This window comes from Pseudorasbora parva, chromosome 10 (genome assembly GCF_024679245.1).
Source record: "Pseudorasbora parva isolate DD20220531a chromosome 10, ASM2467924v1, whole genome shotgun sequence".
NCBI classification, from domain to species: Eukaryota; Metazoa; Chordata; class Actinopteri; order Cypriniformes; family Gobionidae; genus Pseudorasbora; species Pseudorasbora parva.
In genome coordinates, this window is record NC_090181.1 from 986784 (window position 1) to 1011056 (window position 24273).

Consider the following 24273-nt stretch of genomic DNA (forward strand, 5'->3'; position numbering starts at 1 on the left):
ATGAAATTAATCATCACTGATAATATAATATATAGAAATAATTTCGAAACACATTTCCTGGTGGACTATAGAAATGATCTCTGAGATTATAGTATAGCTGTTGAAAAAGGTGGCACGCGTTCGGTGACATCATCACGCAGCGCCTGTCAAACTGGCACAGTAATGTGACCCCTCACGGGGATTTATTTTTATCCGAACGGGAGTGCGCATTTAACCAAACACCGACGGTCCGATGAAGACGCGCGGGCGATATCGTGTGCGCGCGTGCGTTACTCTGCTGCTGTTTGCGCTGCACGCGAGTCTCTGTCACGAGCACATAAAACTGGACGAAGACGACGAGACTTCAGAAGATGTGAAGTTCAGGACGCCCGAGGGAGACGTGCGGGTTCATGTGACGGGTCGAGCTCTGGTTCCGGGGGTCAGTGGTCAAGACTGGATCTCGGCCGCGCGCGTTCTGCTGGACGGGGACGCACATGTGGGCTTCATCAGGTGCGTGAATGACGTCAACACAAACACTGAGACACGTGATCACACCATGCTTTATTAATATGATAAGATTTCACTTCCATCACAGCTAACCAGAATCGTTCTGTTGGTTAAAGGTGCAGTGTGTAATATTTATGAGGATCTAATGACATAAATGCAATATAATATACATAACTCCATTGGTGGAGGAAGTACTGAATCTCAGTACATAAGTAAAAGTACAAATAACCAGAGCCATATTTACTTTAGTAAAAGTAGAAGTACTACAACGACAATCCTACTTAATTAAAAGTTAAAAAGTACTTGATTTTAAAAGTACTTGTATAACAATTTATTCACTTAATGTCTATATTCTAATAATTAAAAAGAAGAAAACAGTATGGGCTGTGGTGTTTTAATTAAGTTAGTTAACTACAGTTAGTTAATTAGAACACTCAAGAGTAACGCTCAGAAGACACTCTAGAGTAACGCTCAGAGAACACTCTAGAGTAACGCTCAGAGAACACTCTAGAGTAACGCTCAGAGAACACTCTAGAGTAACGCTCAGAGAACACAAGAGTAACGCTCAGAGAACACTCTAGAGTAACGCTCAGAGAACACTCTAGAGTAACGCTCAGAGAACACTCTAGAGTACCGCTCAGAGGACACTCTAGAGTAACGCTCAGAGAACACAAGAGTAACGCTCAGAGAACACTCTAGAGTAACGCTCAGAGAACACTCTAGAGTAACGCTCAGAGAACACTCTAGAGTAACGCTCAGAGAACACTCTAGAGTAACGCTCAGAGAACACTCTAGAGTAACGCTCAGAGAACACTCTAGAGTAACGCTCAGAGAACGCTCTAGAGTAACGCTCAGAGAACACTCTAGAGTAACGCTCAGAGAACACTCTAGAGTAACGCTCAGAGAACACTCTAGAGTAACGCTCAGAGAACACTCTAGAGTAACGCTCAGAGAACACTCTAGAGTAACGCTCAGAGGACACTCTAGAGTAACGCTCAGAGGACACTCTAGAGTAACGCTCAGAGAACACTAGAGTAACGCTCAGAGAACACTCTAGAGTAACGCTCAGAGAACACTCTAGAGTAACGCTCAGAGAACACTCTAGAGTAACGCTCAGAGGACACTCTAGAGTAACGCTCAGAGAACACTCTAGAGTAACGCTCAGAGGACACTCTAGAGTAACGCTCAGAGAACGCTCTAGAGTAACGCTCAGAGAACGCTCTAGAGTAACGCTCAGAGAACGCTCTAGAGTAACGCTCAGAGAACGCTCTAGAGTAACGCTCAGAGAACGCTCTAGAGTAACGCTCAGAGAACACTCTAGAGTAACGCTCAGAGAACACTCTAGAGTAACGCTCAGAGAACACTCAAGAGTAACGCTCAGAGGACACTCTAGAGTAACGCTCAGAGAACACTCTAGAGTAACGCTCAGAGGACACTCTAGAGTAACGCTCAGAGAACACTCTAGAGTAACGCTCAGAGAACACTCTAGAGTAACGCTCAGAGAACACTCTAGAGTAACGCTCAGAGGACACTCTAGAGTAACGCTCAGAGAACGCTCTAGAGTAACGCTCGGAGAACGCTCTAGAGTAACGCTCGGAGGACGCTCTAGAGTAACGCTCGGAGGACGCTCTAGAGTAACGCTCGGAGGACGCTCTAGAGTAACGCTCGGAGGACGCTCTAGAGTAACGCTCGGAGGAGGCTCTAGAGTAACGCTCGGAGGACGCTCTAGAGTAACGCTCGGAGGACGCTCTAGAGTAACGCTCGGAGGACGCTCTAGAGTAACGCTCAGAGGACGCTCTAGAGTAACGCTCAGAGGACACACTAGAGTAACGCTCAGAGGACACTAGAGTAAAGCTCAGAGGACACTCTAGAGTAAAGCTCAGAGGACACTCTAGAGTAACGCTCAGAGGACACTCTAGAGTAAAGCTCAGAGGACACTCTAGAGTAACGCTCAGAGGACACTCTAGAGTAAAGCTCAGAGGACACTCTAGAGTAACGCTCAAAGAACGCTCTAGAGTAACGCTCAGAGAACACTCTAGAGTAACGCTCAGAGGGCACTCTAGAGTAACGCTCAGAGAACACTCTAGAGTAACGCTCAGAGGACACACTAGAGTAACGCTCAGAGAACACTCTAGAGTAACGCTCAGAGGACACTCTAGAGTAACGCTCAGAGAACACTAGAGTAACGCTCAGAGAACACTCTAGAGTAACGCTCAGAGAACACTCTAGAGTAACGCTCAGAGAACACTCAAGAGTAACGCTCAGAGGACACTCTAGAGTAACGCTCAGAGAACACTCTAGAGTAACGCTCAGAGGACACTCTAGAGTAACGCTCAGAGGACACTCTAGAGTAACGCTCAGAGAACACTCTAGAGTAACGCTCGGAGGACGCTCTAGAGTAACGCTCGGAGAACGCTCTAGAGTAACGCTCGGAGGACGCTCTAGAGTAACGCTCGGAGGACGCTCTAGAGTAACGCTCGGAGGACGCTCTAGAGTAACGCTCGGAGGACGCTCTAGAGTAACGCTCGGAGGACGCTCTAGAGTAACGCTCGGAGGACGCTCTAGAGTAACGCTCGGAGGACGCTCTAGAGTAACGCTCGGAGGACGCTCTAGAGTAACGCTCGGAGGACGCTCTAGAGTAACGCTCGGAGGACGCTCTAGAGTAACGCTCGGAGGACGCTCTAGAGTAACGCTCGGAGGACCCTCTAGAGTAACGCTCGGAGGACGCTCTAGAGTAACGCTCGGAGGACGCTCTAGAGTAACGCTCGGAGGACGCTCTAGAGTAACGCTCGGAGGACGCTCTAGAGTAACGCTCGGATGACGCTCTAGAGTAACGCTCAGAGGACGCTCTAGAGTAACGCTCAGAGGACACACTAGAGTAACGCTCAGAGGACACACTAGAGTAACGCTCAGAGGACACTCTAGAGTAACGCTCAGAGGACACTCTAGAGTAACGCTCAGAGGACACTCTAGAGTAAAGCTCAGAGGACACTCTAGAGTAACGCTCAGAGGACACTCTAGAGTAAAGCTCAGAGGACGCTCTAGAGTAACGCTCAGAGGACGCTCTAGAGTAACGCTCAGAGGACGCTCTAGAGTAACGCTCAAAGAACGCTCTAGAGTAACGCTCAGAGAACGCTCTAGAGTAACGCTCAGAGAACTCACTAGAGTAACGCTCAGAGAACGTTCTAGAGTAACGCTCAGAGAACGCTCTAGAGTAACGCTCAGAGAACGCTCTAGAGTAACGCTCAGAGTAACGCTCAGAGAACGCTCTAGAGTAACGCTCTAGAGTAACGCTCAGAGAACGCTCTAGAGTAACGCTCAGAGAACGCTCTAGAGTAACGCTCAGACAACGCTCTAGACTAACGCTCAGAGAACGCTCTAGGGTAACGCTCAGAGAACGCTCTAGACTAACGCTCAGAGAACACTCTAGAGTAACGCTCAGAGAAAACTCTAGACTAACGCTCAGAGAACACTCTAGAGTAACGCTCAGAAAACAATAGAGTAACGCTCAGAGAACACTCAAGAGTAACGCTCAGAGAACGCTCAGAGAACACTCTAGGGTAACGCTCAGAGAACGCTCTAGACTAACGCTCAGAGAACACTCTAGAGTAACGCTCAGTGAACACTCTAGAGTAACGCTCAGAGAACACTCTAGAGTAACGCTCAGAAAACAATAGAGTAACGCTCAGAGAACACTCAAGAGTAACGCTCAGAGAACGCTCAGAGAACACTCTAGATTAACGCTCAGAGAACACTCTAGAGTAACGCTCAGAGGACACTCTAGAGTAACGCTCAGAGGACACTCTAGAGTAACGCTCAGAGGACGCTCTAGAGTAACGCTCAGAGGACGCTCTAGAGTAACGCTCAAAGAACGCTCTAGAGTAACGCTCAAAGAACGCTCTAGAGTAACGCTCAGAGAACGCTCTAGAGTAACGCTCAGAGAACTCACTAGAGTAACGCTCAGAGAACGTTCTAGAGTAACGCTCAGAGAACGCTCTAGAGTAACGCTCAGAGAACGCTCTAGAGTAACGCTCAGAGTAACGCTCAGAGAACGCTCTAGAGTAACGCTCTAGAGTAACGCTCAGAGAACGCTCTAGAGTAACGCTCAGAGAACGCTCTAGAGTAACGCTCAGACAACGCTCTAGACTAACGCTCAGAGAACGCTCTAGGGTAACGCTCAGAGAACGCTCTAGACTAACGCTCAGAGAACACTCTAGAGTAACGCTCAGAGAAAACTCTAGACTAACGCTCAGAGAACACTCTAGAGTAACGCTCAGAAAACAATAGAGTAACGCTCAGAGAACACTCAAGAGTAACGCTCAGAGAACGCTCAGAGAACACTCTAGGGTAACGCTCAGAGAACGCTCTAGACTAACGCTCAGAGAACACTCTAGAGTAACGCTCAGTGAACACTCTAGAGTAACGCTCAGAGAACACTCTAGAGTAACGCTCAGAAAACAATAGAGTAACGCTCAGAGAACACTCAAGAGTAACGCTCAGAGAACGCTCAGAGAACACTCTAGATTAACGCTCAGAGAACACTCTAGAGTAACGCTCAGTGAACACTCTAGAGTAACGCTCAGAGAACACTCTAGAGTAACGCTCAGAAAACAATAGAGTAACGCTCAGAGAACACTCAAGAGTAACGCTCAGAGAACGCTCAGAGAACACTCTAGATTAACGCTCAGAGAACACTCTAGAGTAACGCTCAGAGAACACTAGAGTAACACTCAGAGAACACTCTAGAGTAACGCTCAGAGAGCACTCTAGAGTAACGCTCAGAGAGCACTCTAGAGTAACGCTCAGAGAACACTAGAGTAACGCTCAGAGAACACTCAAGAGTAACGCTCAGAGAACGCTCAGAGAACACTAGAGTAACGTTTAGAGAACACTCAAGAGTAACACTCAGAGAACGCTCAGAGAACACTAGAGTAACGTTTAGAGAACACTCAAGAGTAACGCTCGGAGAACACTCTAGAGTAACGCTCAGAAAACACTCTAGAGTAACGCTCAGAGAACACTCTAGAGTAACGTTTAGAGAACACTCTAGAGTAACGCTCAGAGGACACTCTAGAGTAACGCTCAGAGGACACTCTAGAGTAACGCTCAGAGAACACTCTAGAGTAACGCTCAGAGAACACTCTAGAGTACCGCTCAGAGAACACTCTAGAGTAACGCTCAGAGAACACTCTAGAGTACCGCTCAGAGAACACTCTAGAGTAACACAACGTTTTTAGAATTTACTTTTTGTCCCGCTCCTTCCTGCAGAGATGATGGAGGTTTTACAGTTAGTGACGTTCCATCCGGTTCGTATGTTTTGGAAATCTCCTCTCCAACCTACAGATTCCAGCCTGTCCGAGTCGACATCACCGCTACAGGGAAAATGAGGTGTGTGGATGTAAAACAGTTTCATAGGATGCTCACCGTTCAAACTCCTACATTGATTTTAATGCGTTGTAATACCGATGGTTAATTACGATAGTTGTTAAGCATGATGAATATTCCGTGAAGTGTTGGGTAGTTGTTAACAAATTACATGATGAAAATTGTACTTAGTAACGTTATATTTTCTATTACACATTTTAGGTAGTGTATTCTGACCACTTTTGGATTACTTTTGGCTCACACAGATTTTTGATAGCTAAACATGATCGCTAACATGATTTAGCACATTTGCTAACATGTTGCTAGCATGATTACCATGCTGATAACATAATTTAACTCGTTACATTAACATGCTAGATTTAACACATTGATTTAGCTTGTTGGTAGCATGTTTTAACATCTTGTTAATGTGATTTGTCATGTTGTTAGCATTATTTAACACATTGTTAGCATGATTTACCAACCAATAAAAGTAACTGTAACTGAGCGTTTTAATACATGTAATCTAATTACAAGTACTTTGTAATCGGATTACATTGGGCCTAATTCATGAAAGTTTTGTAAATATATGAGCAAATTCTGAGTCATTTGCGCGCAAAATGGACCTTTATGAAATTCTCCTCCAGATTCACAAATTCATATACCACAGATTCGTTAGTTAAATGCGTGTATATTAATGAATTCCAGACATGAGTAAATAAGAAGCGCATGCACGCTCATTTTTTAACTAGCATAATCCCCGCCCATGAGTTACAACTGCAAATGGCATGGCCAGGAACGCTGCGGACTCTTCTGGAATTCTTTCTCAGGTTTGGATTCAGTATTTTGGATAAATGCTAAAGAGAGTAATTGGCCATATGACTAGCAATTAATATTAAATTATCGTGTGTCCACCAAAGCATGTTTTAGCCAGCTAAACACTTTTTTAAACAGTGCTTTGCAAGGGCAGCTTTTTTCCAGCTGAGATACTTCGGTAGCTATGATAAAGAATATCCATGGCAGTAATGTGTAACTATTATCTCATTTTGAAGAATATTACTGAATTTAGAAAAGCAGTAAAAAGCAGTATTAACTTCTCTATTATTGTTGTTGGTGTCACTTGGTGTATAAGTGGCATGATTGGTTGGTGCAGTTTTTGTCCCGCCCCTCCTACACTGTGATTGGATGGCCTGGTAAAAAAATGACAGTGACGAGCGCTGCCTATTACCCAACGTTAAACAGTACAAACAAAACAACACAAAAAAGACGGGGCAAATCAACTCTTGAAATATGATTATGCTAGGCCTGCCCTACATAGTGCATTAAAATGCAATGTCATCAGTTTGCCTAAATTAGAAAAACACAGACCGTTCAAATGTTTTACGCACCATTTACACGTGGGAGGGAGCTGGTCCCAACCAAGCGGCAACCTCACACAGTTTCTCTTAAAGCTGATACGGAAGTGACTTAAACTGCAGTTCCTCCACTGGCCACTAGAGCGGCTCCAGAAGGAGCAGAATCTCATTGAGCCTCATGTTAAAATGCCCAACTTTACAGCAGAATAAAACATGTTTACAGTCTGAGACAGATTGTGGTTTTGGTCTATACGGCTAATTTTGCCCTTCATGACGACTGTGAGGGGGTGAATTATTTTTATAACTCATTCGTTTACATTGTATAAAGCCTTAAATTTCAGCATAATTAGGGTGTGGTCACTTTGATTGACAGGTGGATTAGCCATTTATCCGCTGTCTGTTATCATCGCGTCACCTAAGCTCCACCCACATCCCGCCTCTTTGCCCATTTTCTGTTATCCAGGAGTGACTCGTGATGACTCGCTCTACTTTACGCTTCAGAGCGGCTCGTCGGAATCCAATGGGTGACGTCACGGACACTACGGTCATTTTTTTTTTACAGTCTATGGTACCAACTAACATTTTGAAAATACAAACATTTTCGTGAATCCGAAAATTTACGTAAGAGCGGCTTTACGAACGATTTACACACAGATTCGTTCCGCATGTGTTTCATGATTGAGCCCCAATGTGCGTGTGTGTGTGCCGTGCAGGGCTCGTGTGGTGAACTACATCCAGACATCGGCAGTGATCCGGCTGCCGTACCCGCTCCAGATGAGAGCCGTCGGCACACACTCATACTTCATCCAGCGGGAGACCTGGGTCTGGTCTGATTTCCTCATGAACCCGATGGTGGGTCGCCGTGTGTGTGTGTGTGTGTTTGTGATGGGTAGGTTTAGGCCCAGGGGTAGTGTGTGTGTGTGTGTGATGGGTTGGTTTTGGGGTAGGGGCAGTGTGTGTGTGATGGGTAGGTTTAGGGGTAGGGGCAGTGTGTGTGTGTGTGTGTGTGTGTGTGTGTGTGTGTGTGTGTGATGGGTAGGTTTAGGGGCAGGGGCAGTTGTGTGTGTGTGCTCATGTGACTGCGGTCACACCGGTGTGACGTTATTATTGTACTCTTGTGCGTCCCCTCAGGTTCTCATGATGGTTCTCCCTCTTCTGATCATTGTTCTCCTTCCTAAAGTCATGAACACCAGTGATCCGGAGATTAGGCGGGTATGAGCTCACACACACACACAGACACACACACACACACACACACACACACACACACACACAAACACTGCCCCTGCCCCTGCCCCTAAACCTACCCATCACTCACACACACACACACACACACACACACACACACACACACACACACACACACTGATCATGTGGTTTCTTTTGAAGGAGATGGAGCAGTCGATGAACATGCTGAACACCAACCAGGAGCTTCCTGACGTCTCGGAGCTCATGACCAAGTTCTTCTCGCCGCCTAAAAGCCACGGGAGGTCTGGGGGCGGAGCCAGGCCACCTCGGGGCGGGGCTCCGAGTGTAAGGGGCGGGGCTTCACGGCGCAGATCAAAGATTAATACGTCCGTGCCAAATACAGAATAAAACGGCGATTATTCATTACGAACAAACTCTAGAGTGTATCTGCTCCTACATCGGTAACACTTTAATATAAAGCTCCAGTAAAGCAGCTGGACGTTTGTTACAGACTAGTGTTTATTAACCTTTGTTATATTATTTAATACAAATATAACTGTTCACTGTTAGTTCATGTTCATCATAAAATATATTAAAAGAGACATTGGTGATACTTTACTATACAATTTCATAAATGGAAAGTGATACCAAATTATTTTATTTATTGAAGTTATTATAAGTAATTAAACACATTTAAGGACTAATGAATAAAGGTTTAAATAAATAAATGTTGTTTCTTTTATTTTCTATTTTCAGAGATTGGGTTATGTAGGTTAATGAGTCACTTGTGTGTGTGTGTGTGTGTGTGCGTGCGTGCGTGCGTGCGTGCGTGTGAGTGAGTGTGTGTGTGAGAGAGAGTGTGTGTGTCTGTGTGTGTGAGAGAGAGTGCGTCTGTGTGTGAGAGAGAGTGTGTGTGTCTGTGTGTGTGAGAGAGAGTGTGTGTGTCTGTGTGTGTGAGAGAGAGTGCGTCTGTGTGTGAGAGAGAGTGTGTCTGTGTGTGAGAGAGAGTGTGTGTGTCTGTGTGTGTGAGTGTGTGTGTGAGAGAGAATGCGTGTGTGTGTGTGAAAGTGCATGTGTGAGAGTGAGTGTGAGAGAGTGTGTGTGTGTGTGTGTTAGTGAGTGAGTGTGTGTGTGTGTGCGTGTGTGAGAGATAGAGAGATAGAGAGAGAGAGAGAGAGAGAGAGAGAGAGAGAGAGAGAGAGAGTCAAATGAGCTCAGTGTGACATTTATGGACAGAGATTGAATCTATATTTAGCAGATGTGTGTGATTCTTCTAGGACACACACATACACACACACACACACACCTGTCTCAGAGCACTAAACACAAAGTTCATGAAAACACTGATCTTGTGTGAATCTGCATCTCACAAAAATGTGAACAACCATCAAACTGTTTAATATTGTGGCAATATTATCCACAATATATGTTCAAAATCAGTCCCTGGCACTCATTGGGCCGATAATCAGCACAAAAGCAATAAATACTTCACATTTTAGTATTCAGAAATACAATTTGAGGTGAAATATAATTTGATCAGTATTTATGAATATATAATTCGAAAAGTATTTATTAATATTTTCAATTCACTTTTAATGTTATATTTTCAGATTTATAGTTTTGTGCTTTTTATTTTAATATAATAATATTTTTTTTGTTTTGTTTTAGAAATGTTAGTACTAAGTGTGGTAGTTTGTCAGTTCCACGTGTAAAGATAAAGCCGGTCTGACTGAATCATGGCTGATCTGTGGACGGAGGTCAAGGTTCGGCTGGTGATCGGGTCATCAATCAGTGACTGGCGTTTCAACACAGAGTCAAAGGCCGAAATAAATCAGATAAAAGAAGTGAAACTCAGTACAGTAAAGAGTCCAGATAAAGGCTTAAACCCTCCAGTGACGGGCTGAAGTCCAGCTGAGAGAGGGACGGCTCTCACACACACACACACACTTCCGCTGTCAGGACTGACTCTCTCACACACACACACTTCTGCTGTCAGGACAGACTCTCACACATACACACACTTCTGCTGTCAGGACAGACTCTCTCTCAAACACACACACACACTCAGGATGCTGATGCTGTGGGTTTGTCTCGGGCTGCTGCCGTGTGTTCGGACTGAAGCGTCTCCTGCTGAAAACTTCCATCTGCTCACGCCAGAGGAACACAAACTCATCCTGAACCTCGGACAGAAAGGTCAGATCACTGTTTATTCTGAAGAGCTTGAGTGTCATCAGTGCTTAGATATAAAACATAATCATTCACCATCCAGACTCTAGAGCGTTCTCTGAGTGTTACTCTAGAGTGTTCTCTGAGCGTTACTCTAGAGTGTTCTCTGAGCGTTAGTCTAGAGTGTTCTCTGAGCGTTACTCTAGAGTGTTCTCTGAGCGTTAGTCTAGAGTGTTCTCTGAGCGTTACTCTAGAGTGTTCTCTGAGCGTTACTCTAGAGTGTTCTCTGAGCGTTAGTCTAGAGTGTTCTCTGAGCGTTACTCTAGAGTGTTCTCTGAGCGTTACTCTAGAGTGTTCTCTGAGCGTTACTCTAGAGTGTTCTCTGAGCGTTAGTCTAGAGTGTTCTCTGAGCGTTACTCTAGAGTGTTCTCTGAGCGTTAGTCTAGAGTGTTCTCCGAGCGTTACTCTTGAGTGTTCTCTGAGCGTTACTCTAGAGTGTTCTCTGAGCGTTACTCTAGAGTGTTCTCTGAGCGTTACTCTAGAGTGTTCTCTGAGCGTTACTCTAGAGTGTTCTCTGAGCGTTAGTCTAGAGTGTTCTCCGAGCGTTACTCTTGAGTGTTCTCTGAGCGTTACTCTAGAGTGTTCTCTGAGCGTTACTCTAGAGTGTTCTCTGAGCATTACTCTTGAGTGTTCTCTGAGCGTTACTCTAGAGTGTTCTCTGAGCGTTCTCTGAGCATTACTCTAGATTGTTCTCTGAGCGTTCTCTGAGCGTTACTCTAGAGTGTTCTCTGAGCGTTCTCTGAGCGTTACTCTAGATTGTTCTCTGAGCGTTCTCTGAGCGTTACTCTAGAGTGTTCTCTGAGCGTTCTCTGAGCGTTACTCTAAAGTGTTCTCTGAGCGTTCTCTGAGCGTTACTCTAGAGTGTTCTCTGAGCGTTCTCTGAGCATTACTCTAGAGTGTTCTATGAGCGTTACTCTAGAGTGTTCTCTGAGCGTTCTCTGAGCGTTACTCTAGAGTGTTCTCTGAGCGTTCTCTGAGCGTTACTCTAGAGTGTTCTCTGAGCGTTCTCTGAGCGTTACTCTAGAGTGTTCTCTGAGCGTTCTCTGAGGGTTACTCTAGAGTGTTCTCTGAGCGTTCTCTGAGCGTTCTCTGAGCATTACTCTAGAGTGTTCTCTGAGCGTTACTCTAGAGTGTTCTCTGAGCGTTACTCTAGAGTGTTCTCTGAGCGTTACTCTAGAGTGTTCTCTGAGCGTTACTCTAGAGTGTTCTCTGAGCGTTACTCTTGTGTTCTCTGAGCGTTACTCTAGAGTGTTCTCTGAGCGTTACTCTAGAGTGTTCTCTGAGCGTTACTCTAGAGTGTTCTCTGAGCGTTACTCTTGAGTGTTCTCTGAGCGTTACTCTAGAGTGTTCTCTGAGCGTTACTCTAGAGTGTTCTCTGAGCGTTACTCTTGTGTTCTCTGAGCGTTACTCTAGAGTGTTCTCTGAGCGTTACTCTTGAGTGTTCTCTGAGCGTTACTCTTGTGTTCTCTGAGCGTTACTCTAGAGTGTTCTCTGAGCGTTCAGAGTAAATCCATTACCCCTATGGAAAGTCCCCACAATTCTAAAACCTAATGTGTGTGTGTGTGTGTGTGTGTGTGATGTTCTCTCAGAGATTCCCCGGGACTGTCATGAGCTGTGGCAGAGCTCCGCCGGTGAGACGCGGGACGGCCTGTACCTGATCCAGCCCGGAGCCTCTCCGATCGCGGTGCACTGTGCCATGAGCGCCGGTGGATGGACGGTAGTTCAGCACATCACGGTTAACGGAAGCGTAGACTTCGACCGCGGCTGGGACGAGTATAAGCGTGGCTTCGGATCACTCACCGGAAACCACTGGCTGGGCAACGAGCACCTGCACCGGCTCACAACCGGACCTGTGCGATATAAGCTCGGGATCAAGCTGGTGGACAAAGACGCGTTGACCAAAACGGGCGAGTACGATCCGGTTCTGGTGGAGGGCGAGGACGCGCAGTACCGGCTGCGTTTGGGTCCGTTTAACGGCACGGCGGCGGACGCGCTCACGCTGGACACCGAGAATTACCTTCACGACAACCAACGCTTCACCACCAGAGATCGCGACAACGACAACTACTTCCAAAATTGCGCCAAACTGGAGTTCCAGGGCGTCGCAGGCGGTGGATGGTGGTACGACGCGTGCGCCGGTGCGAACCTCAACCGGAGGAACGTCATCTACTGGCAGAAAGATTGCAATAAAGAGCACCTGTGCAAATACGCCTGGATGATGGTGAGACCGTCAGAGCAGGTCAAGGTCATTCGCACCGGAGACTGTGCCAGGGACGAACTCTGATCATCCATTATTCGGCCTCACCTCTGGTCATTTTGACCCCAAACTCATATATATTTTTTAAATTGTTTTTCGGAGTGGTCTAAGACCTCAGGACTTCTGTCACACGAATACACACAAAAAATTGACAGGGATGAACTCTGTTCAACCATTAATGGGATAGTTCAGCCAAAAATGAAATGTCTGTCATTAACTCCTCTCCCTAATGTCGTTCCACACCCGTAAGACCTCCGTTCATCTTCACACACAGTTTAAGATATTTTATATTTAGTCCGAGAGCGTATGCAAGTGTATGCACACTATACTGTCCATGTCCAGAAAGGGAATAAAAACATCATCACAGTAGTCCATATGAGACATCAGTGGGTTAATTAGAGTCTCTTGAAGCATCAGAAATACATTTGGGTCCAAAAATAACAAAAACTACGACTTGCTGAATAAAGTCGTAGTTTTTGTTATTTTTGTTATTTTTCAAATGTATTTTGGATGCTTTAAGAGACTCTAATTAACCCACTGATGTCTCATATGTGTAATAAGAACACTGTAAAATAAAGTTTACCAATTATTTTTCTGACCCCAATTGCATTTTTTTCTTATTTTTAACATTTACAATATGCTGTTCGATTTTCTGAAATCAATATGTTAATTCTTGTCGTTTAGCTTCTAAAATGAATTCATCAAGGAATGATTAGATAAAACAAGTCAAAAGAATTGATAAGATGTGATTTTTTTTCCAGGGTATTGAATTATTAACCCATTAAACACATGATGATCAATGATCTATTTCTTTTTTATTCAATAAACATTTAAACGTCAGATTTATTTGAGGTTTTCCTTACTATCATGGTCAAATGTGACCGTACACATTAACTATTTTTCAATTAAATAAATGTTGTATATTTAAGTTTAGTTTAGTAATATTTTTTGAATATTTTGAGGAGATCGTTTGGTACTAAATACTATTTGTGCATTAATTATGGTCCATTAATGACCACTTAAAATATTTTTCTTTTAATATTTATATTATTTATATTACAATTAGTGTAGTAATTAAGGTTAACAGAGAGAATTCTAATGCAAAGAGGCAAATTAGAGTCATTTTGTGGCTGAAAAATAATAATTTTAATTTGTAATGCCAGTACCCACTAAGTATAGCTTATTATTTATGGCTCTTTAATAAATAATAGTCAAGTTGCTCAAAGTATTGCAGATCATAACTGCTTAATTATTTTTAGGTTTTGCATTTGAATACATGTTTAGACATATAGAACACTAGATTTTTTAAAATGTGAAATTTTTAAATGTTAATTACCCCCCCCCCCCATTTAACCCATTCACCACATGACGATCAATTATCTATTTCTTTTTTATTCAATAAACATTTAAACGTCAGATTTATTTGTACTGAAGAGTACAAAACGTCTCTCAAACCTGATCACACACACGATTACAGGGAACGAACAGACCAAAGACACACCGCGGGTTACAGAGTTTCTGTCTGGTTTTCCAGCACAAAAATATCTCAACATTCATAAATCACGACACATTTACTGGAGAAGAGACACGACTGAAGAAAATAATCATCAAAATGAAGTGAGTGTGTTTAAAACAAGAACAAAATAATCTCGTTTTAATGAATTAAGTCGATCTTTTCTGAGCAAACCCACTTCATTTCTCTTCTCCAGTAAACATGTCTTGATTTATGAAGGTTTATATATGTGTGCTGGAGAAACACTGAAGTTTTTGCAGTGTGGTTTCAATCCACCAAGCAATAAAGCTGATGAAAATATGAAGTTCTGAATGTTTGTTCGCCTTCATTGAGTTGTTTACAGCACATCTACAGACAGAAATCACACGCTGTTTGTTTCCTCACTGTAAAAAATTACTTTAAAAATAAGTTAACTGGTTGCCTTAACATTTTAAGTTCATTGAAATTAAAAATTTGAGTTAATACAATGAACATTTTTGAGAATCGACAACCTTTATTCAAATATTATCAAAATATTGTGTAAGCATGTTGGGTAATTGTGTGTTTTATTTGTGATGACGCAGCCAAATTGTGCTATTTTCATGATTTATCATATTTTTTATGTGGTTGAGATACAACAATATTTTGAGTTTCTCCAATTAAGCCAATTTCCTTCATTGTATCAACTCCAATTTTTTTAAGGCAACCAGATTACTTACTTTTTTAAGTTAAACCAACAAAATTTGTTACAGTGTCCCTGCATCTTCCGCCCCTATAATGGCACAGTAAGGCATCTGAAGTGGGTACAATCGACATCAAGCCTTTGACACGGACGACATGAGCCCTTATTAACACTGTGACGGTATAACAGGATCAGATGGAGTTTGTTCTGTACTGAACACCATCATATTCTGACCACTCAATCTACATCAATGCTGTGAAACATCTGAACATCACACACTGCTGCTTTATAGAGTTAAGTTCTCACATAAATACTGATGAAAATATTAAAGGGGAGATTTGACTCTTCTCAAACATGGTAAAGTTTTACAGGAGACGTGGAGACTCATATGGGCCAGTTTATAGGGCATTTAGGGCTTTACTGGGGTGAACTAAACTACCGGTCAAATGTTTGAATAACTAAGAAGTCTCTTCTGCCCAATAATCTGATCATAACTCCAGTAATCAGTGTAATATTCCTCCAGTGTAGATCATCTGTTCTCGATGTGAATATATAGTAAAGTGTGATTTATTCCTGTGATCAAAGCTGAATTTATCATCATTACTCCAGTCTTCAGTGTCACATGATCCTTCACTAATCATTCTCAGATGAGGATTGGGTTTGTGATATATTAACATTTAAATGTTAGCATTAGTTACTTTTAATCATCAAGGACACATTGAAGGGCACCTATTATGCAAAATTCACTCTTAAATGTTTGAGCATAAATGTGTGTGGCGGCAGTGTTACACAACCACACAATAATGATAAAATCCACTCACTCCTCTTTTTTAATCCCCATAAATCATAAGCAGTGTTTTAGAACAAGCCGTTTGCAGATTCTAGCAGTGTGACGTCACATTGCTTAGGCCCCGCACCCACCCTATTAGCATAGACTCCACCCACAGCTGCTGACAGACTCCGCCCTATTAGCATAGACTCCACCCACAGCTGCTGACAGACTCCGCCCTATTAGCATAGACTCCACCCACAGCTGCTGACAGACTCCGCCCTATTAGCATAGACTCCACCCACAGCTGCTGACAGACTTCGCCCACAATGTCTGATGGACTATCACGTGAGCTCGATAGAGATGATCAGCAAAGCCAAACAGATGTTTTAATTTTTGGCAGAGTATCAGTACAGGCTCCGCCTCTTCTAGATAAGGGGTGGAGCATCTGCTCATTTGCATTTAAAGACACATGCACAGAAACAACATGTTTTTCCTCCCACTCAAAAATGGGCATTTACAACATGATATAATGAATAATCTGTGGGGTATTTTGATCAAATCATAAGCAGTGTCTCAGAACAAGCCGCTTGCAGATTCTAGCAGTGTGACATCACCTTGCTTAGGCCCCACCCTATTATCATAGACTCCACCCACGGCTCCTGACGGACTCCACCCTATTATCATAGACTCTGCCCACGGCTCCTTACGGACTCCACTCTATTATCATAGACTCTGCCCTCGGCTCCTGACAGACTCCACCATATTATCATAGACCCCACCCACGGCTGCTGACGGACTCCACCGTATTATCATAGACTCCACCCACGGCTCCTGACGGACTCCACCCTATTATCATAGACTCCTCACACAGCTGCTGACAGACTCCACCCTATTATCATAGACTCCACCCACGTATGCTGACGGACTCCACCCTATTATCATAGACTCCACCCACGGCTGCTGACGGACTCCACCCTATTATCATAGACTCCACCCACGGCTGCTGATGGACTCCACCCTATTATCATAGACTCTGCCCACAGCTGCCAACGGACTCCGCACTATTACCATAGACTCTGCCCACGGCTGCCAACGGACTCCGCCCTATTATCATAGACTCCACCCACGGCTGCAGACGGACTCCACCCTATTATCATAGACTCCACCCACGGCTGCTGACGGACTCCGCCCTATTATCAGTCTCTTCCCACGGCTTTTGACAGACTCCGCCCTATTATCATAGATTCCGCCCACGGCTGCTGACGGACTCCGCCCTATTATCCTAGACTCCGCCCACGGCTGCTGACGGACTTCGACCTATTATCATAGACTCCGCCCACGGCTGCTGATGTAGTCCACCCTATTATCATAGACCCCGCCCACGGCTGCTGATTGAGTTCGCCCTATTATCATAGATTCCACCCACGGCTGCTGACGGACTTCGCCCTATTATCATAGACTCCGCCCACGGCTGCTGACGGACTTCGTCCTATTATCATAGACTCCGCCCACGGCTGCTGATGGAGTCCGCCCTATTATCATAGACTCCGCCCACGGCTGCTGATGGAGTCCGCCCTATTATCATAGACTCCGCCACGGCTGCTGATGGAGTCCGCCCTATTATCATAGACTTCGCCCACGGCTGCTGACGGACTTCGTCCTATTATCATAGACTCCGCCCACGGCTGCTGATGGAGTCCGCTATTATCATAGACTCCGCCCACGGCTGCTGATGGAGTTCACCCTATTATCATAGACTCCGCCCACGGCTGCTGACGGACTTCGTCCTATTATCATAGACTCCGCCCACGGCTACTGATGGAGTCCACCCTATTATCATAGACTCCGCCCACGGCTGCTGATGGAGTCCGCTCTATTATCATAGACTCCGCCCACGGCTGCCGACGGACTTTGCCCACGTGAGTGAGCGCGATAGAGATGATCAACAAACCCAAACAGATGTTTTAGTTTTTTTCAGAGGATCAGTACAGGCTCTGTCCTCTTCTGGATAGGGGGCAGAGCAGCCACTCATTTGCATTTAAAGACACATGCATGATAACATGTATTTCCTTGCACTCAAAAATGCACATTTACAACATGATATAAAAAATGATCTGTGGGGTATTTTGAGCTGAAACTTCACGCACACATTCTGAGCATAATAGGTCAACTTTAAACTTTTCAAAAGCGACAGTAAAGTGATGCTGAAGACTGGAGTAATGATGATAAATTTAGCTTTGATCACAGGAAAAAAAATCACACCTTACTATATATTAACATAGAGAACAGATGATTTACACAGGAGGAATATTTCACTGCTTACTGGATTTATGATCAGATAAATGCAGCAGAGTAAAATTGGGTGGTGTTTCTGTCCTCAAGTGACTGTAATGTAAAGTTCAGGATGGCTCTCAGGCGAGTCTGCCACCGGCCGTCGGGTTCTGTCCGCACCAGTACAACTTCTCCTCCACCCGCTTCTTCCTCCACTGGCAAAGCAGCAACATGCGGAAGGTCTTCTGGAAGGTTTTGTTGCAGAGCGCGTAACACATGGGGTTCACGGTGCTGTTGACATAACACAGCCAGTATCCCAAATGCCAGAGCGAGAGCGGGATGCATTGGGAGCAGAAGGTAGATACGAGCACCATGATGTTATAGGGGGTCCAGGTGAGGATGAAGGCCAGCAAGATGGCACTCAGAGTCTGGGCCGCCTTCTTTTCTTTGATCAGGACCATCCTCTTCCTCTTGGTAATCTGGCTTTTTAGTGTGCCGTCGGCGGGTTTGGAAGAAGACGAGGATGAGGGCGCGTTCACAGACTCGGCGGATGAAAAGGACGAGGGTTTGGCGTCTCCGTTGGTGTTCTTAAGCGGACCGGATGCCGGTTTGAACTTGTACGAAACACACTTCTTGCTCCTCATAGGGCTTGCCCGGAAGTAGTCCTCGCTTTCGGCCTTAAGTTTGCTTGCCTGGAAGACGGCGGGAGACGTGGAGCGTTCGTCGTCTTCAGAAGAGGCGTAGCTATTGAAGTCGGCGGGTTTGGGAGTGTCACTTCGTTCTTTTTCGCTAGTGTGCTTGCAGCCGAAACACGAGCGGATGGTTTGTGGCTCGGAGTCGGAAGAAGAGTTGACGCCTTGAAGCTCTGCGAGGTCTTTGGTGCGTCTTTCGGTTTCCTTGTATATCCGGCAGTAGAGGATAGTCATTACGGATACAGGGATGTAGAACGCCGCAATCGCCGTCCCGAAAGTGATAACAGGCTCTGAAAAAAACTGGATCTGACACTGACGTTCAGGAACCGTACGTTTTCCTACAAAATACTGCCAGCATAGGATTGGCGGAGCCCAGAGGACGAAAGACACGAGCCAAGCCAAACCGATCATTACGGCCGCTCGCTTCGGCGTACGTTTGGCTCGATACGTCAGCGGTCGGGTGATAGAGAAGTACCGGTCGAAACTAATAACCAATAGATTCATCACAGAAGCATTACTGGCCACATAATCCAGAGCTAGCCACAAGTCACAAGCCAGATTGCCCAGCGCCCAGTAGCCCATTAGGATGTAAGAGGTGTAGAGATTCATGGAGAAGACGCCAATGATTAGGTCAGCGAAGGCCAGGCTCAGAAGGTAGTAGTTGTTGACCGTCTTCAGCTGGCTGTTCACCTTAAAGGACAGCATGACCAGGACGTTCCCGATGATTGTGACGAGGCTCACGATGCCGGAAACGCTGGCGATGGTCACGACCTCCCACAGGCTGTGTGTGAGCAGGAGGCCCGAGGCGTTGGCGCTGATATTTTCACCGCTCATGATGATCGCAGCAGGTCGATCCTTCATTCACACGCTGGTCAGCACGGCCATCTCCTGCAGAAACACACACGATGACTTCAGGTCAGGAAATGTCTAAAGATTTACCTGGATGCATACTGGAGAAAAACTGACTTTAGGACCCTGTGGGAACGGCTCATTTGCTCCATATAGAGCTATAAGGCCACACTGTAAAAAAATTAAGATAGAAATAAAATTAAGATATATATATTAGAGCTGTCAATCGATTAAAATATTTAATCGGGATTAATAGCATGATTGTCATGAGTTAACTTGTGATTAATTGCATTGTTGTGTGCTAATTCACGATTAATTGCATAGTTGCCATGGGTAAACTCACGATTAATTGCATGGCTGTCATGGGTGAACTCACGATTAATTGCATGGATGTCGTGGATAACCTTACGATTAATTGCATGGTTGTCATGGGTAAACTCACGATTAATCGCATGGTTGTCATGGGTAAACTCACGATTAATTGCATGGCTGTCATGGGTGAACTCACAATTAATCACATGGCTGTCATTAGTAAATTCATGATTAATTGGATGGTTGTCATGGGATAACTCACGATTAATCATGTGGCTGTCGTGGGTGAACTCACGATTAATTGCATGGATGTCGTGGATAACCTTGCGCTTAATTGCATGTTTGACATGGGTAAACTCACGATTAATCGCATGGTTGTCATGGGTAAACTCACAATTAATTGCATGGCTGTCATGGGTGAACTCACGATTAATTGCATGGATGTCGTGGATAACCTTACGATTAATTGCATGGTTGTCATGGGTAAACTCACGATTAATCACATGGTTGTCATGGGCAAACTCACGATTAATTGCATGGCTGTCATTGGTGAACTCACAATTAATTGCATGGGTGTCATGGGTAAACTCACAATTAATTGCATGGCTGTCATGGGTGAACTCACAATTAATTGCATGGGTGTCATGGGTGAACTCACAATTAATTGCATGGGTGTCATGGGTAAACTCACAATTAATTGCATGGGTGTCATGGGTGAACTCACAATTAATTGCATGGGTGTCATGGGTGAACTCACAATTAATTGCATGGGTGTCATGGGTAAACTCACAATTAATTGCATGGCTGTCATGGGTGAACTCACAATTAATTGCATGGGTGTCATGGGTAAACTCACAATGAATTGCATGGCTGTCATGGGTGAACTCACGATTAATTGCATGGTTGTCATGAGAGAACTCACGATTAATCGCATGGCTGTCATTAGTAAACTCACAATTAATTGCGTGGTTGTCGTGAGATAACTCACGATTAATCACATGGCTGTCGTGAGATAACTCACGATTAATCACATGGCTGTCATTAGTAAACTCATGATTAATGGGTGGTTGTCATGGGATAACTCACGATTAATCATGTGGCTGTCGTGGGTAAACTCACAATTAATTGCATGGCTGTTGTGTGTTAACTGACAATTAATCACATGGCTGTCATTGGTGAACTCACGATTAAGCGCATGGCTGTCGTGGGTGAACTCACGTTTAATTGCATGGTTGTCATGGGAAAACTCACGATTAATCGCATGGCTTTTGTGGGCAAACACGTGATTAATCGCATGATTGTCATGAGTAAACTCACGATTAATTGCATGGGTGTCGTGGGTAAACTCGCGATTCATTGCATGGCTGTCATGAGTTAACTCACGATTAATCGTGTGACTGTCATTGGTAAACTCACGATTAATCGCATGGCTGTCGTGAGTTTACTTGCGATTAATCGCATGATTGCTGTGGGTTAACTCATGATTAATTGCATGTAATAATAAATATAATATTAGATTTAAAATAAAAATAAAAATGGTGCACTAAAATATCTAACTGGAATAAAAACTGAAATAAAAATAAAACTTACCTAAAGAGTCTGTATTTAATACAGGGTTATCACCACCAACTACAAGGATTTAAACATTTTTTTAAGTGAAATAAATCTGAAATAATATCAAAAATAAGATGAAAATGTTGCACAAAAATGGCTAACTGAAAATAAATAAAGACAAAAAAATAAATAAAATGAAATAAAATAGTCTGGACATTTAACCCAAGGTTATCATCGTCAACTAACACTTTAGAAAATTTTGTTGATTAAAATAAATCTTAAATATAAATATTGGATGGATAAACAAACTAAACTTTGATAATTGGACTAAAAAGGGAAATATGTTCTAATTGAAGCACTATCTGGACAAAATCTGGAAAAAAATGTCAAAAGCACATAACAAAAATACTAACAATTCAATTGAAATAAAAATAAAAATGAATTTATAAAAATAAAAGATAATTCAGAACATTATTAATAAAAACTAAAACCTAAATAACCCTTGTTTAATCTTAAAAACTATTATGTATTTTTCCGATAGTTGTCAGAAATAATATCTGAATATGATATCCAGAAGAGAAACCACAGGTCCATTTAAATGCCACTGGTTTCTCTAAACTCAACCAAAATGCTTTAAAAATAGTTAAGTAATAGTATTTGTCTGTGAAGGTTCATTAATTAAGTTCATCATAGAATATAATCATAATCATCTAATAAAATAGATGATAGCGTCTATGATTAAACATCATTGTCATTCATTATAAAGTCATTACTGGAAGAATCTCAAGTCCATCTGTGAGTGAATGTCTGCCGTGGTTCAGAGGTCATCACTGATTAGTGTTAATTTCGTCAGACGAGATGAGACGAAATATGTTCGTCATTTACCTTTTTTTAAATAATTTAACCCAAGAAAAGTTTAAAAAAGTGCTTAAAAAGGCAAACTTATTTCCCTTATATGCACAGTACGCTATATGAATTGATACTGATCGAAATCGATAAATTAACAAAGTTGCATTTTGCATTCAACAAAAATCATTAATCAAGTGTATTTTGTCTGGTAATTAAGACATTTAACCAATATTTGAGACGAGTGAAACACTATTTGACTGAAATGGTTTTAGAAATCATCTCAGAAATAATTTATGTAAAAAAGACTATTTTAACTCAAACGTGACTAAGATAACTTGAGTTGTCTTTTGACTGAAACTAGACTAAAAGGACGAGACTTTTAGTCGAATAAAACTTGACTAACTAAAAAAGATATGTGAATATGACTAAAACTAACAGGGACATTTAGCACAAGACTAAGACTAAAACTAAATTAAAAATAAGTGACAAAATTAACAAGTGTTGGGGAAAGTTACTTTGAAAAGTAATGCATTACAATCAGTGTTGAGTATACTAAGTTTAATTCAATTACTTTACCCTTGAAAAAGTAAAGTAAGGGATTACTATACATTTTTTCTATAATTTAATTACAGTTACTTCACAAGTAATTGAACTAAAAACTGTATAGACTGCAGAACAATTATATATTTTATTTATTTATTTATTTCGGTCTTTACAGAACATTTTCCACAATTAATAAAACAAAACAAAAACACAAACACAAAATATTTAAATAAAATAACCAAAGAAATATAACAAATAATATACATAACCGAAAAAGGTATAGGCAGAAGCCACTGCTTATTATGCCTACTCTTTATAATATTTCTCTAATGAGCGTCACTCTTTTTTCTTTCCTTTTTTCGATTAGATTGGTACAAGATATGCAATAGTGTTACTATAAACATTTCCCAGAATGTACAATGATAATTACAAAGATATACATTTCAGATATTATTACAATAAATGTTGTATTACATACACCAATGATTTGTATTATAATATAATACAATAGTGGAATTAACATTTATTAGCATTAACCAATTGAAAGTCTAACTTTAAAATGCATGTTTTTATCTATCCTTTTCACATTTTTGACACAACTTTGGTCAGTTAATAAGAGTAATTTATGTAGTTTTATAATATTTATTTGAATGACTTAAAAGAGCCATGTCTATGTCAATTTAGAAAGTAATTAGTAATAAGTTATTAAATACTTTTTGGAGAGAGTAATGTGTACAGTAATCTAAATACACTATTGAAGATGTAATTAGTAACTAGTAATTTATTCCTTTTTAGAGGAACTTACCCAACACTGATTACAATATTGCATTACTCCTTTAAAAAGTAACTAATTGAGTTACTTACTTTTTAAGAAAAGTAATGTGTTACGTTACTTTTGCGTTACTTATTTCTCACCTTTGTTTTTTTTTTTTTACAATAAAAAAGTTTAATTTTTGGGCAAATGTAAAGACCTCTTCACACCAAAACTGAAATAATAAACCTCAGGTCGAGGTAAAAATGCTAATTTACACGTGTACAGTAGAGGGCGCTGCTCAAACAAACCTTTCAGCTATTCTCCATAATGGAAAATAGGACGCAGGACACATTACTTCACAATAAAAACTAAAAAAACTAAAGTAATTTTTTGCTTTTGGTTTAAATGAATCACCGAAAGTTAGCAGCTAAACATCGGTCAATAAAGGTAGATTAAATGCATAAAAATACTTTTATGTTTTATTTCATATTTAATTATTGCAGGTTTGCATAGTATTCTGATTTTGATTTTATTCATCATAATACTGAATCTTTATTGTGCACATGAGATGAGAACATGCTCACATTTAGTTTAGAACTACAACACTGAAAAAAATGCTTTTCTTAC

The 24273-nt window shown here is 42.4% G+C and overlaps 3 protein-coding genes across 3 annotated transcripts in view; 2 read left to right on the forward strand and 1 right to left on the reverse strand.

The window, feature by feature from the left end:
• The first annotated feature begins 126 nt into the window (after positions 1-126).
• Positions 127-9148, forward strand: emc7a (ER membrane protein complex subunit 7a). Its single transcript, XM_067454855.1, has 5 exons — positions 127-489; positions 5755-5874; positions 7919-8057; positions 8337-8417; positions 8595-9148. The coding sequence occupies exons 1-5, from the start codon at positions 233-235 to the stop codon at positions 8799-8801; spliced, it is 804 nt and encodes a 267-aa protein (XP_067310956.1). The 5' UTR covers positions 127-232; the 3' UTR covers positions 8802-9148.
• A 1134-nt stretch (positions 9149-10282) lies between these two features.
• On the forward strand, positions 10283-13679 carry zgc:194887 (uncharacterized protein LOC571819 homolog). The gene is made up of 2 exons (XM_067454444.1): positions 10283-10586; positions 12209-13679. Exons 1-2 carry the CDS (start codon positions 10463-10465, stop codon positions 12901-12903), a joined length of 819 nt encoding a protein of 272 aa, XP_067310545.1. The 5' UTR covers positions 10283-10462; the 3' UTR covers positions 12904-13679.
• Positions 13680-15659: 1980 nt separating this feature from the next.
• Positions 15660-24273, reverse strand: part of chrm5a (cholinergic receptor, muscarinic 5a) — a 34647-nt gene continuing 26033 nt past the window's right edge. The window contains exon 2 of the mRNA XM_067454446.1: positions 15660-19673. Coding sequence (XP_067310547.1) covers positions 18234-19646 — 1413 coding nt within the window. The 5' untranslated portion in view covers positions 19647-19673 and the 3' untranslated portion in view covers positions 15660-18233. The remainder of the gene's footprint in view (positions 19674-24273) is intronic.

Bases quoted from the DNA above. Each gene is read 5' to 3' on its own strand.
- zgc:194887 (XM_067454444.1), top strand. From the start codon at position 10,463: ATGCTGATGCTGTGGGTTTGTCTCGGGCTGCTGCCGTGTGTTCGGACT. The intron at 10,587-12,208 runs GTCAGATCACTG...ATGTTCTCTCAG, and splicing joins CCTGAACCTCGGACAGAAAG to AGATTCCCCGGGACTGTCAT.
- emc7a (XM_067454855.1), top strand. From the start codon at position 233: ATGAAGACGCGCGGGCGATATCGTGTGCGCGCGTGCGTTACTCTGCTG. The intron at 490-5,754 runs GTGCGTGAATGA...TCCTTCCTGCAG, and splicing joins GCACATGTGGGCTTCATCAG to AGATGATGGAGGTTTTACAG. The intron at 8,418-8,594 runs GTATGAGCTCAC...TTTCTTTTGAAG, and splicing joins GTGATCCGGAGATTAGGCGG to GAGATGGAGCAGTCGATGAA.